A 14,260-nucleotide genomic window follows, 5' to 3' on the forward strand; every position below is an offset into this window, starting at 1 on the left:
GATGCTGTGATTTGACTGGTCTTGATCTCTTCTGTCCTGGACCAAATAGAGACCACCAAAGAACAGTCAGCCAAGATCGGGGCTCCTCTTTGGGGAACTGAATATTAGACATGTGCATAATCCATTTTTAGCAGGTCTCTTCGGCCATTCAGATTATCCATTTTGTTCAGATGCTGAAAACAACAAGAGGTCAACCGTTATGGATTCCCATCTGAAAAGGGACCATGGGGCAGCCGATCACAGCTCCTCCTCCCCTATTCGGCATCACAGTTTAATCTTTTTGATTTTCCTTTATTTTCCTGATTCTTTTTATTTAGTGGAACTGACTGGGAGTTGAATAAGTAAGTAAGTAACTTTATTTTTTCTACCCTACCACCATCTCCTGGCAGGGACTCGGGGCAGCTACACGGGTCAGAAGCCCAAAAATACAAAACAGTAGATCAGTTAAAATACATTGCAATACAAACACAGTAAAATCAGCAGTTATACAAAACAGTTACCTTAACCAAAACAATACAATAAATCATAAAAACTCGCTTAACATATAAATCAGTTAAAAATAAAATCAGTTAAAAATAAAATAAAATAAAATGGGCCACCAGGTTGGTGGAGGGGATGGCCACCTAAACTAAGGTGCAATAATATAGTTCTAAAGTGCTTTGGGTCAAAGGACAAAGTGTAAACATTCCTGGACCAAAGGGATGGGAGATGGATGGCCAATTTGTTATGAGAAAAGGGACCTGTGCGAAAGAAGGTGTATTGATCTGACTTTTGGACATGGGGACTCAATTATTCAAATGCGCAGCGAAAAAACCAAATTTTAAGCTTCTTTTTAAAGTAAGCAAGGGTGGGTGCCTGCCTGATCTTCCCCGGGAAGGAGTTCCAGATCCTGGAGGCAACGACTGAAAAGGCCCACTCCCTCATCCCCACCAACTGAGCCTGCAATGGTGGCGGGAGCGAGAGAAGGGCCTCTCCGGATGAACGAAGAGATCGTGCAGGTTCATAGGGGGAGATACGGTCGCGAAGGTAGGCGGGTCCCAAACCATTTAGGGTTTTATAGGTAAGAACCTGCACCTTGAATTAGGACTAGAAAGTAATAGGTAGCCAGTGGAGCTCCTTAAACAGGGGAGTTGACCTCTCCCTGTAATCCGACTTAAGGGATGGTGGATGCAGTTGCGTATGCGCATTTGGGGGCTTTCACCCTTTTAGCTTCTTTTCCTCCTTCCCTTCCTCTCCTTCAGGAAATACTTCTAAAAGATTATTACTAATAATAGTAATCCCAGCAAACAAAAACAGAAGCCTTGCTCTCCTCTAGAGTGGAAAATAGAAACAGCTTTAAGGAAGCAAAACCCCAAGCAGAAAGGAGATTGTAAGCTCAGGAGAGAAAACAGAGGGGATTTTAAAGGTAGTCCAGGGAGGATAGCTTCACTGAGCTCCAGGTCATTGCTCTTCTTCCCTGGACCTCCTTAAAATGCCTTGAAAGCTGTGTGGCATGCAGTTGGTGCTAGCACATGCACCTGCCTCTTTTCTAGAGTAGAAACATTAAACTTGGTCTCTTCCTTTACAACAGAAGGTAAAGGATCCAGAAAGCATGGTATTTTAATACTGATGCTTTTTACCATCCTCTGGGAGGCTTCTTTCATGTCCCTGCATGAGACGCTAGGGCTGACAGATGGGAGCTCACCCTGTCTTGCAGATTCAAACCACTGACCTTCAGGTCAGCAGTTCAGACGGCACAAGGGTTTAACCCATTATGCTATGGTGGCCCATTCAGGAGTCGCTGGAAAATGGGCATGGGGGCGTCCGGAATCAGAAAAGGATAGCAATTCACCCAAAATGCACAAGCCTACTGAATATGTGTATGAAGATGCTTTTCCATCCATTCTGACAAGTCAGCGATTGAGTGGTGCCAACCCTTCAAATAGTGGAGAAGAAAGAGGAGAGGCTCCCAATACAACCATTTTCTCTTTCTTTTGCCCTTCTTTTTAATCCAGCAAAGGAGCAAATCTTGGAGGACTAATTCCCTGGCAAGGTGCCTAGCTGCATTATTTTTGAACTTCTAGCAGACTCCTTTCAGACTTTAGCTCTATTGTGGTGTTCTGTTCTGTATTTACACTGTACCTTTTTGGTGGCTCTTGCTGACGTGACTCCTTTTGTTTCTCTCTCTTACATGTTTCTTAGAAAACGCAGAATGGCTATTTCACAATGGAGCTATCTGCAATTGCTCTTATTAGGTATTACATTGTTTTAAAATGTTGGAATTTTAAACATGTTTGCTAATTGTTGTTATATTGATTTCTTGTATTTTGTATGATGCATATGTATTGAATGTTTTTACTATGTGTAAACCGCTCTGAGTCCTTATCAGAGATAGAGCGGTATATAAATAAAGTTTTGTTTGTTTGTGTGTGTTGCACAATCCCCAGCTGAGCACTTAAGGAATCTGCAGGCAGAGTTGGGCAAGGAGTTTGCAATTCATTTCCTGGAGCCCAACTGATACCTGAGAGTCTTGTGTCAAGAGGAAGCCTCTTCCATTGGGAAATCCAGCTTGACCAGCTTCCCTCTCTGCTGGGTTTATAAAATCCCTGTCCGACCCAAGGGCAATGCTTGCTTCCCAAAAGGGCACTATGGGGTCCAGGCTTCTCCTCCTGGGTCTTCTTCTCTTCTGGGCTGGTTTGTCTTATGCTAACAAGAAGAGAGGTGAGTTGGCAAACTCAAACAAGGTCCAGGGAGGGATGGACACATCTGGTCAGCTGGACTTGGTTGGAGAAATGGACAGGGGCATGGGGTCCTACCAAGAGGCTGCTCTGCTTCTTCTCCTGCTCTAGCTTTTGCCTGCTTCTTTGCATCATTTCTTCTGGAGAAGAATTTCATGCTAGAGCAGTCAATGCATGAAAGTGTTTTCCTTCAGGAGAAACCAAAGACTAGGATGGAAGATAGGAAAAAGAGGTTTTTCTTCCATTTAACCCAGGAGATGGTTGAGTTCTGGGGGGGGGGGGTGCAATGGTTGGGGACTTCTTTGTCAGGGACCAACAGTGACTGTGGTCCAAGTGTTATCCTTAAGATTGCATTCCAGCAGTCTAGGAGTTAACTACAGCCAGCCCTGATTGAGGGCCAATGGGTCAAGACTTCCGTTTCAACTACATGGACGGAACATTTGTCATGAACTGTGGAATGCAAGGAGGTGCCTGCTTGCATTGATAATGGACTTGGCAAGCCGAGAGGATGCACCATGTTTTGTCCTTGCCGAGACAACATGTGTCCAGAGAGTGATGGTATTTAGTGTTGTAAATAACTTGTAAATAAAGGCTTAGAACCGCTGGGATCAGCAGATAATTAACGACTGAGGTGTCGTTTGTCAGTGCTACTTTCGCCACAGCCTGAGTGGTCTGACTGATGAGCAGAAGGTGAGAACTGACTCATCAATCGGTCAGGGCGATGATTCCCTGATAAAGCCTTCAAGCCAAACCGATTTAATCCAGCCTGTACAAGTTTAATAGTAAATTACATAAAGAGTTTCTCCTTCCTTCTTCTAGATATCTGCCTCCTTCCTCCTAAACAAGGCAAATGTGAAGCCTACATTCCTAGTTTCTTCTTCAACCCAAAATCAGGAAAGTGTGAGAAATTCATTTATGGTGGATGTGGTGGAAATGAGAACAGATTTGGGACCGAGAAGGAGTGTCTCCAGGCCTGCTCAGGTAGGTAGTAGGGGACAGAAGGCAATCATCTTTCAAAGACCAGGAAGGGCTCCTTTTGGGTTTGTTGGAGTAAATACCATTGTGTGAGTAGATAAATGCTCAGCCATGGATTTGAAACCTCTGCTAATTCAAGGAGGGGGACATGCCTTTTTAAGAAACGGAAGTTGGGGAAGATGGCCCTATGACCTCATGGGACCATTCTCTGCTCCAAGGACTGTCCACTCAAGTCCCATTGAGAGGAAAAGGAATTCTACTGCAGGGGACAAGGAGAGGTATCTGCTCTCAGTTCAAACATACAGAGCAGAAGACACCATTGGATCCTGGGCCAAGCTCATAGGGACCAACAGCAAATGCTGTTGAACTAGCTAGGTAACAGGAGTGGTCAATGCCATGGCCACAGCTTGGTTGTTGTTGCCCAGCTGGGAATAGAGGACCTGCTCTCTGACTTCCACATTCTTTTCAAGAAAATGTTCAGGCCAAGACATTTGGCACCTACTCTAGAAGCATCTGAAGGCACCCAATAACGGCCTTGGATGTTGAAGGTGATTCTGCCCTTCTCGATCCTCTCTTGAACTGCAGAATTGTTCCACCTAATTGGCACTCCAAAGGGTCACCATTACTACACAGATAATTATGAGTTGCCTTCTTTCTCCCCTCTTTGAAAGAACCTTATAAGTCCCTCAGCCTTAAGACAGCTCAGAGCATTCTTGGTGATCCATCTCATTCGGCATTTTCTTTTTTTGAATTATTGCCATCTGGAAGACGGTACAGGATGATAAAGGCAAGGACAAAGAGACCGAGAGACAAGTTTCATCCTAGATCTGTGGTTATGTTGAACTCCATGGTTTTGCAATGATGTGGCATTGGGGGCTGTGTGGTGGTGGTGGTGGGAGTGTGGGGGGACAGGGGTGTTTTTTGTGGTGTGCTGGGGAAAGCATTTAATTTTGTTGTACAAAGTACAATGACAATAAAGTTATACTATTCTATTGTGCTTCTCAAAAACTCAGGTGCTACCAAAACGTTGCAGGGGGGGGGGGGTGTTAGCATTTCTCCCCTTGTCCTAGTAGAAGGCTGCCATGAGATCCCGCTTCCAGAACTGTGATCATGACTTTCCAGTTGACTCGTTTCTGAGCCTCTGACACATCTCCATCTGACTTCCCAGAGAAACCAGGAGTGTGCCCTGCAACAACTCCACCCGGAGAACTCGATCCTTGTTTCTTCCCCTGCTCGAGTGACAGACAATGCCCCGGCAAGAAGAAGTGCTGCACAATTGAGTGCGGTAATGCCTGCTTGGATCCAGTGCTTGGTAAGGGGGCCTGAACCTGGTTGCACTTGGCATGGGAGTGGGATTTGGGGAGCCCTTTGCCCAATGTCACCTCTGCCCCAAAAAACTGGGTGGCACTCCCCCTCTTGAGCAGCTGCCTAGTTGCCTTCTCATCTTCTTGGACAGTGTTTTCTGATCACTTGATTGGTTACTTGGTGCCCATTCTGACCTTAACTGGCCTGGATTCTACTACCCTGTTTCCCTGAAAATAAGACATCCCCAAAAAATAAGACCTAGCAGAGGTTTTGCTAAATTGCTAAATATAAGGCCTCCCCTGAAAGTAAGACCTAGCAAAGGTTTTGTTTGGAAGCATGCCCGGCGCCCGCCAAACAAAACACCAGAACTTGCAGGATCGGTAAATGTACATACCAGTTGTACATGGAAATAATGGTAATAATATATTAAAATGTTATATTATTTATTTTTATACAGTAGTAACAAGACATTCTTGACAGAAGTCATAGTTTGTCTGGTTTGGTTATGTTGGTTTGCAATGACAACTACTGTACAGTATATAATAAATGTCCATTTTTTTGTTCAACAATAAATGTGAATTCTTCATGGAAAAATAAGACATCCCCTAAAAATAAGACCTAGCACATCTTTGGGAGCAAAAAATAATATAAGACACTGTCTTATTTTCAGGGAAACACAGTATTGCTTTCTGTTTTCAAAATCAGTCCTCAGCTTTCCTAGGAGACGGTCTGTGTGCCAAAATGTGCAGCCAGCCATGCTTGTTGGAAATGCAGCAATGCTTAGCACTGAAGAGTAAAAAGTACCTCACAGTGGGCAGCAGCAATAGTCGGTAGTTTGAAGCATCCTCCCTTCTTTAGTCTACTTATCCTTTTCCCTCGGTGATATAAACTGACATTTCATCCATACTGCCATATAATCCCGTATCTGATCCCTGATTGTCTGCTTTGAACTGGATTATATGAATCTGCCATATAGGTAAAGGTAAAGGTTTTCCCCTTTCGTTAAGTTCTGTCTGACTCTGGGGGTTGGTGCTCATCTCCATTTCTAAGCCGAAGAGCCGGCGTTGTCCGTAGACGCCTCCAAGGTCATGTGGCCGGCATGACTGCATGGAGCACCATTACACTGCCATATAGTTCGGTTCAAAGCAGATAATCTGAGATCAGAAATTGGACAATATGGCGATGTAGAAGTGGTCTTCTTGACCACTTTTTCTTCCCATGAGCCCTTTCCCAACCTTCCAAGGCTTAGATTAGCTCCCCGAGTAACTTTCCTGTCTTAGAATGAAGTTCCTACAATAAAGATCTGTTTCTGTCTCTGAGCCATTGGTATGCTTGCACCTTAAAATCAGATCTCTAACCACTCTGTTGCTTTGCAAAAAATACAAGACTTGAATGAAAAGTAATGCCTCCACCTTCGTAACTCCTCAACAGATGGCAGTCCTGGTCTGCGGCAGGTCTTGGCTTGTTCAGTAGACTCTCCTCTACAGTTCCCTTAGGAGGAAAGCCTTAGCATTGAACGGTTGTGTTGTTAAAATGCGAAGTATGGAACCCTGCACAGACGGTCAGTCAATGAGACTTAAGCAACGTGCAGTCATTGAATTCTTGACAGCAGAAGGTGTCACCCCAAAGGAGATTCCTCAGAGAATGCAAGCTGTTTTTATGGGGATTGTGTTGATGTGAGTCCTGTGCGTCGTTGGGTGAGTAAGTTTAAAGATGTTGAGGTGGGAATATCTGCTATCAAGAATTCAAGTTTCTTAAGTCGCATTGACCGACTGCGCAGGGTTCCGTACTTCGCACTTTAACAACACAACTGTTCAATGCTAAGGCTTCCTGCCAAATGGAACTAACTGTAGAGGAGAGTCTATGGAACAAGCCAGTACCTGCCGCAGACCAGGACTGCCATCTGTTGAGGAGTTATGAAGGTGGAGGCATTACTTTTCATTCAACCCTCCTATACCTACTATTTATTATTGTAGAGCAAACAATGCAGAAATGGGCTACTTGGTGCACATTCTGATTGTTACCTGGCCTGGATCCCACTATTTCCTTCCTTTCTTAGCCCTCTTGGAAGCCAGTCTATGCTCCAAAATGTACAGTCATGCCTCTCATGTTATCTCTTCATGAGAAATCCTAACCCTCTTAGTGTGTATTGCAGGGTGACTCTTTCTGTTTCTTGGGGTAAATATTGCAATTTCTTGCAAAATACACACACACACACACACATCTATATCTATATCTATATCTATATCCATATCCAGACATGCACATACATATGCAACATTTTGCAAGAAATAGCAAACAATATGAAAACAGCAGTGGAAATGCCACTGCTATACACTTTTGAATTTTAAAAATCCCTTTCAACTATAGGAAGCCACTCCTAGCCTTTAGTTTTGGCATTCTTCAGAATGGAGAAAATAAACAGGAAAATGGTTCCCCAAAATTCCAGTTTTGTCTAATGCATGTAAACTTGAACAGGAATGTATAACTTTGTGTATTTTACACAAGACTTCCATGATTGGCTGCAAAAACAGCATCACCAAACTACACTGTGTATATTTATCAGGAAAAAAAATCCCAGGCAGCAAGGAATTAACATAAAAATTAGGCTTGAACATTTTTACATAAATGGGGTCTGTTCACTTCGATATTGTGTCTTCCAGATTTCTGGTGCATCTCTGTTTTCCTGATTTGGAATGCAAATTGATGTCTTTATCTTTAAAATAGTCTACTTTCTGCATACCTCCTCGTCCTAAACTGAATGAGTACGTCTTTGTTCCTGATTCTGAGCTCACTTTCCAGAGATACGCTTCTGTCTCCCTGTGAATGTATGCTTTCTATTCTTTGAAGCATGCTCAAGAGGCACCTCCATAGATCACCTCGTCCAGCCCCCATTTCTACCAAGTAGAAATGCTTTCACCTTGCAAAAGCTTATGTGTCCTTGACATAAGATAATCTTCTGGGAAGGGAAATGCTGTGCTGTCTGCTCAGGAAATGCTGGGATTCCTTGGACTGTTAGGAGGCACAAGAGAAGACATGGGAGTATTCTCACTGTTTCTGTGTTTGTCCTTTCTTCCAGAAAAGCCCGGGAAATGTCCAGTTCCACCCAAAGGCAAAATAGCAACTTGCATAGCTAGATGCAGCTCGGACCAGGATTGCCTTGGGTACCAGAAGTGTTGTGACTGGGCATGCACGAAAGACTGCTTTGACCCTGTCTTTGGTGAGTCTCTTTCCCCTGTGATTATTAATTGATTGATGGAGCTATGTGCCAGGAAGATTCATTCCCAAAACATGTGGCTAGTATTATTTATTTATTTATTTATTTATTTCCATCATTTATATGCCGCTCTTCTCACCCGAAGGGACTCAGGGCGGCTCACAATCTGGCAAATTCGATGCCAGTATACAGTACAAAAATAAAACATAGCAATTAAAATAATCAATTTAAAACAATCCAATAAAGACATTTAAAACAGTATAATAAAATACTTAATCCATTCGTCCACATAAACCTTGCACGTAAACCTTAGTCCGGACCGAGTTAAAGCCATCATAATTCATTCATTCATTAGTAGCATGAACTGAGGGGGTTAGAATTACTCAGTGCCTAGAGAGGCTGAATCAGAGTGACACTTCTGGTCAAGTGAGACAGATGTAATGTTCGGGGTGTCAACACAGAGATAAGCAGGCAGGGCAAAGTGATAAAAGATCTGACTGTGTACTTCAGCTTTGTCTTCCACTGTGACCATCTGAATGTGAGTAACTGTAAATAATTTGGAATAATAATAAACAATGAACCGTGAAGGGCTCTTGACTGAAGGACAGTGTTCCAGTGTGCTTGATTAAAAAAGCACAGAGGCAGGGGAAGAGCAGAGAGGCGCAGCAAAGCATGCATGTTACAGATATCGCTTGGTTCTGTGACTGCAAATCCAGGGGTTGGGTTCAACTAAAGCTGCCTTTTTTTGGGACCCCTGACAGTAATGTTATTTCTGGGGGGCTCTATGTGTTCAGTCTTGCACCAGCGGAACTTCCTCTCCTTATACCGAGAGCAGTGGGATGTCCTTCTTGATCCTTGGGTTTCCTTTGCAGTGGTCAAAAGTGGGAGCAACAGCCATAGATGTTTATTATTATTATTATTATTATTATTATTATTATTATTATTATTGGGGGCCCTGGTAGCACAGTGTGTTAAAGCGCTGAGCTACTGAATTTGTAGACCAAAAGTCCCAGGTTCAAATCCCAGGAGCGGAATGAGCACCTGCTGTTAGCCCCAGCTCCTGCCAACCTAGCAGTTCAAAAACATGCAAATGTGAGTAGATCAATAGGTACCGCTCCGGCGGGAAAGTTACGGCACTCCATGCAGTCATGCTGGCCACATGACCTTGGAGGTGTCTATGAACAATGCTGGCTCTTTGACTTAGAAATGGAGATGAGCACCAACCCCCAGAGTCGGTCACGACTGGACTTAACGTCAGGGGAAATCTTTACCTTTTATTATTATTATTATTATTATTATTATTATTATTATTATTATTATTATTATTAATCCCAAAAAACCCAATTTCTTGGTATCTTGTTTTTTTAAACCAATTCCTGGGACTATTTGGGGCACTGATTCACAAATTGCATTGTACCAGCTTTAGTTACTTAGACATAGTTGAATTTATAATGAAATGTTTGTATCCTAAATCTGTGCATTAAAAGATTCTTTTAATGTGTTGTCGAAGGCTTGGATGCCTGCCATAGATGTGGGCGAAACGTCAGGAGAGAATGCTTCTGGAACATGGCCACACAGCCCGAAAGACATACAACAACCCTGATTCTTTTAATGTTTAATATGCTTCCTTCATGCTTAAATGATATTAATTTAAACACTACATTACAATATCCTGATTTTTTAAACAGGTGAGCAGAGTGAAGAGTGGTAGATAGCATGAGCTTTGTATTTCACAAACTAGAGCTGATAGGGGGAAATTGGTGCCTTTTTTGGAATCCGCAGTTGTCAAACATACCCAGAAACAGATCTAGTATTTGAGGCACCAAAATGTGAGTTGGCTAGGGTTGTTGTTGTTGTTGTTGTTGTTTGATTAAAGGTCCTTCCTTAGAGGTTTTAAACATAGACTGGATGACCATCTGTCCAGGTGCTTTGATTGTGTTTTTGTTGCATGGCGTGGAATTGAACTAGATGGCCCATGTGGTCTCTTCCAACGCTAGTATTCTATGATTCTATGAAATAGTTTTAAGAAAGTTTTATGGGATAACTATGAAGTGATCCAAAGTCTCTAAAAATGTCCATATTAGAGAAATAGTCCACCACATTGAAACCGACAGGATTCCATCACTTTGTGGAAGATATATATTGCAAACATGGAAAGTAGAACTCTCTAAGGATGACTGAGCATTGACTATGTGCTTCTATGGCTTTCTCCCCCTTCTTCCTCATGCCTCTGACTACTTCTATTTTCACAGGCTGACCTCCAAAGAGGCTTGGATCTATGGATAGCCACCACCGGAGATGCCTGGCCACAGTTCCTCTGCCCATATCTTCTTGCTTCTAGAGAAACTAAATCTCATTCTGCAGCATTCCCACTTGCCCCATTGATGAGGATCCCAATTCTGCTTGCGTAACTCTCTTCATTCCCTTGACAATAAATTGCACAATCCTCTGAAGTTCCAGAGTCTGGACTCATTTATTTCTGACTGAAGGAGGTGATCTTGTCTCGCTGATGGTCTCAAATGTCTCCTTCTTGTCCTGGAAGGAATGCCACATATGTGGCTCATTCTTTGGACCTCCTGCTCCCAGCCCTCCTCTCTCGAATGTAAATGTGGGAAACCAGTGGGAATCCCCAATAGGTGTTTGGAGAATATTATAAGTAGGATCTAGAGGCCATTCCAACTCTGCTACCATATAGACCAGGCATGGGCCAACTTTGGCCCTTCCTCCAGGTGTTTTGGACTTCAACTACCAGCTGTTAGGAATTGTGGGAGTTGAAGTGCAAAACACCTGGAGGGCCAAAGTTTGCCCATGCCTGATAGACAAAGCTATGACTATTGAACTCTCCCACAATAAAATGGGCTTGATTATTATGGCAATTGGTCGGGGGTGTAAAACAGAAATCAACCCAGGGTGGTTTATAGAGTGATGATACAGTTCAGCTATTGAGTTCCACAGATAAGAGTTCAATGTTGTTCACTTCTGTGAGAGAGGTTGCAGAGATTGCTACACCAGATCGTACAAAAATGGCACTACCATATTGTCTGTGAGGTCGTTCCACTGCCAGTTGCATTCCAAGAATTTTTGGTCTTCTCAAAGTGATGTCTCTGTGCGTTTCCTGTCTACATAAGATGTCTTTAGGAAGAAAGAAGAGGAGGAGCTGCTCCCACCTGCTGCCTGCTCTTACCTGATTTGCAAGGCCACCCACATGCCATGACCTCCATCTCGGGTAGAGTGCCACTCAGCCCCATTAGCGTCCCTATGTTTTGCATTGTTTTGCGGGACAGATGTGTCCAGAGACTTATGGTGTCCATGGAAGGCAAGGCTAAACAAAGATGAATAGATTAGCCTTTTGAAAGGACAACCAAGCCTCTGGATATCTGGCATTATCATCTTTTGTCTTCTGTGCTCTGCACCTTTGTCTTTTTCGGAACAGGACAATTAAGTCAATCAAGGAATCATCTGCATATCTATGTTATCATCCTCTTTGCTTTCATGCCCTTCAAGGGGATGTCACTGTAATGGACTGGACCTTTAAAACATCCAGTTTTCAGTCATTATTCTTCCTGCCATGGGTAATCCCTCCTTTTGCCTGTTGATGCAGAGGTGTCCTGTTTTGTTTTTTAATAACAGCCTTAAGACACTGTGGTAAGTAAATGAAAACTGCTTTACCTCAGCAAAACATAAAGTACAGCACACTCAGTGGAATAATGCAAACGAAAGCCAGACAAAGAAACAGCAACAAATTCAGATGCAGACTCAGAGCAGGCACACGGAGAACAAAGGCATTAGAGTCAGTTTGTTACCAGCAAGAGCTGGCTGCACCTGGTTCTGCTTTATAGCCCTGGGTCCTCTCACAGCTGCTAGGGCAGTTCCTCATTACTCAGCTGCATTTCTGGCAGCTATTTTAGCTGAACGATGTCTCTGCTCTGTTTCCCTTCGCCTCTCCTGGAATGAGGGTACTAACAAAGTCTCCTCCTCAGATTCCAACTCACCCTCAGATTCATGAACACTTTCCTGCTCCCCTTCCTCTTCTGAAGAAGAGGAATCCCTGACAAGAGGGAATCCCTGGCCAATCACAGTGTGGATCCTAGCTGGCTCATTTCTCAGTCAATCGGGGGAGGCACAGGAAGTCAGAATAGCTGTTAATGCCTAAAATGTCATGTATTTCTCTGTAAAGATATTCTGGTTCATTTTAGAGTGGTGATTCTGTACTAGCATCCCTTTTGGCCAAACTGTAATAAATCTCTGTTGTTTGCATTCAAATTTGATGTGTTTTGTTCTCGCTCCTGGCCGATCTGGTTTAGTGGAAGCTCAGTGGGCACAGACTCTTTATCCATTACTCTAGCTGAAATCACTACAATGGCATCCACCACTTAAACTTCCTGGTCTCAGTTTTTTCCTTTGGAGGGAGACCAAGGCAATAAAAGGTCAATTGCTTTAAAAAAATCTGGCAAGAAATGGCACATGAGGAGCATGGATAGAGTAGAGCTGTCCTTGGTGTAAATACTCCAAAGGCATCAGATTCTGTCAGCCCTGGTCGGTGCTTGGATGGGAGATCACCCAGAAACCCCAGGCTCTATTTCACACACTCTCAGCCATAGAAGCTCCTTGGGGGACCCATCTCTATTCCTTCCAAACCATAAAGATCCTTTTGCAGGAAAATGGGTCTATTTAATTGGCAGAGCAAGGAGGAGATGTGGCACCATATCCATGGCTCTTGCTCCCGCTTTCCACCACTTGCACTGAAATATGACACTCAGGAGAAAGTTTCAATGGAAACCTAGAATACCATGGGTGCTTCAAGAAGGGTGCCCCACTGCCAAAGCTGAGCCGTGTTAGTGGCCATCCAAAGATTCCATCACAAGAGAAATTGATTCTAGGAGGAAATATCTCCCTTCCTGCCTACCTTTGCAGGTAGAACTGGGATGGAACGTTCCCTTTTTAATGTCTGTATGGGTCCAATGGGTTTTTATTTCCTCATTGCCCTAGGGTCTCTAATGGTCTGTGAAGTAATGCAGAAATGCCAACCTGCACTGGAAGGGGCTATAAAGGAGGTGCGCAGAGTTGGATTTCTCTCAGTCCTGCTTTACCATGAAGTCCTCAATTGGCCTCATAGTCCTCCATACTTTCCTTGTCCTCTGTGCCTTGATGCCTGCTGCCTCTGAGAATGGTGAGTAGTACCTAGACAGAGATATCCCTTGGACATCTCTGAGCTCATTCCAGATAAGACCTTGGTTGAAATATAGGCATGCCTTTGGTAGTCCTCCTTTCTCCAACCCTTCAGATGTGCCCAGATGTCATGGAGGTCTGGGAGATTTCTGACTCAAGAGTACTTTCAGGGCCTTTTCAAGAGATGGTCCACTAGATGGTCTCCTGGGCACCAGCAACACCTACTCTGCCTCCTTGCAGCACAATCCAATCCTGATCTCATATTAGAAGTGACACTAAGGAATGACACAGAAGCGATACTAAAGGATCTGACTATGTGGGCAGCTCTTAATGGGTTTTACTCACCAAAAGGAAGGAAACAAGACAGTCCAGCTCTGGAATCATATCCTCGGCTGCTGTAAGAAAATCGCACAGACGAAAAACAACAGGAAAAACTCAGCCGTTATCAGGATCTCAAGACTGAACTGCAAAGGCACTGGCATAAACCAGTACAGGTGGTACAGGTGGTTAATGGGCACACTGGGTGCCATGCCAAAAGATCTCAGCTGGCATTTGGAAACCCTAAACATTGACAAACGTATGATCTGTCAACTGCAAAAGGCCACCTGACTGGGATCTGCACACATAATCCAAAAATAAATCGCACAGTCCTAGACACTTGGGAAGTGTTCGACTTGTGATTTTGTGATACGAAGTCCAGCATATCTATCTTGTTTGTTGTGTCATACAATGTCATTGTATCAATAATAATATAATACTTTATTTTTCTATCCCGCCACCATCTCCCCAAAGAGACTCAGGGCGGCTAACATGGGGCCAAGCCCAAAACAGAAACAAAATGTGACACGTTAAAACCAATATAAATAACTAAAAACAG

General features: G+C 43.5%; 1 protein-coding gene across 1 annotated transcript; it reads left to right on the forward strand.

Annotated features, from left to right (window-relative positions):
• The first annotated feature begins 2,524 nt into the window (after window positions 1-2,524).
• Window positions 2,525-10,667, forward strand: LOC103280499 (chelonianin). Its single transcript, XM_008119728.2, has 5 exons — window positions 2,525-2,700; window positions 3,537-3,698; window positions 4,861-5,004; window positions 8,077-8,217; window positions 10,467-10,667. The coding sequence occupies exons 1-5, from the start codon at window positions 2,604-2,606 to the stop codon at window positions 10,469-10,471; spliced, it is 549 nt and encodes a 182-aa protein (XP_008117935.1). The 5' UTR covers window positions 2,525-2,603; the 3' UTR covers window positions 10,472-10,667.
• The last annotated feature ends 3,593 nt before the right edge of the window (window positions 10,668-14,260 follow it).

This window comes from Anolis carolinensis, chromosome 4, assembly GCF_035594765.1.
Source record: "Anolis carolinensis isolate JA03-04 chromosome 4, rAnoCar3.1.pri, whole genome shotgun sequence".
NCBI classification, from domain to species: Eukaryota; Metazoa; Chordata; class Lepidosauria; order Squamata; family Dactyloidae; genus Anolis; species Anolis carolinensis.

What these genes read in the sequence shown, in the direction of transcription:
- LOC103280499 (XM_008119728.2), top strand. Translation starts at nt 2,604, where the DNA reads ATGCTTGCTTCCCAAAAGGGCACTATGGGGTCCAGGCTTCTCCTCCTG. An exon ending in TTATGCTAACAAGAAGAGAG is followed by an intron (nt 2,701 to 3,536) that starts GTGAGTTGGCAA and finishes TCCTTCTTCTAG; the next exon opens with ATATCTGCCTCCTTCCTCCT. An exon ending in GTGTCTCCAGGCCTGCTCAG is followed by an intron (nt 3,699 to 4,860) that starts GTAGGTAGTAGG and finishes CTGACTTCCCAG; the next exon opens with AGAAACCAGGAGTGTGCCCT.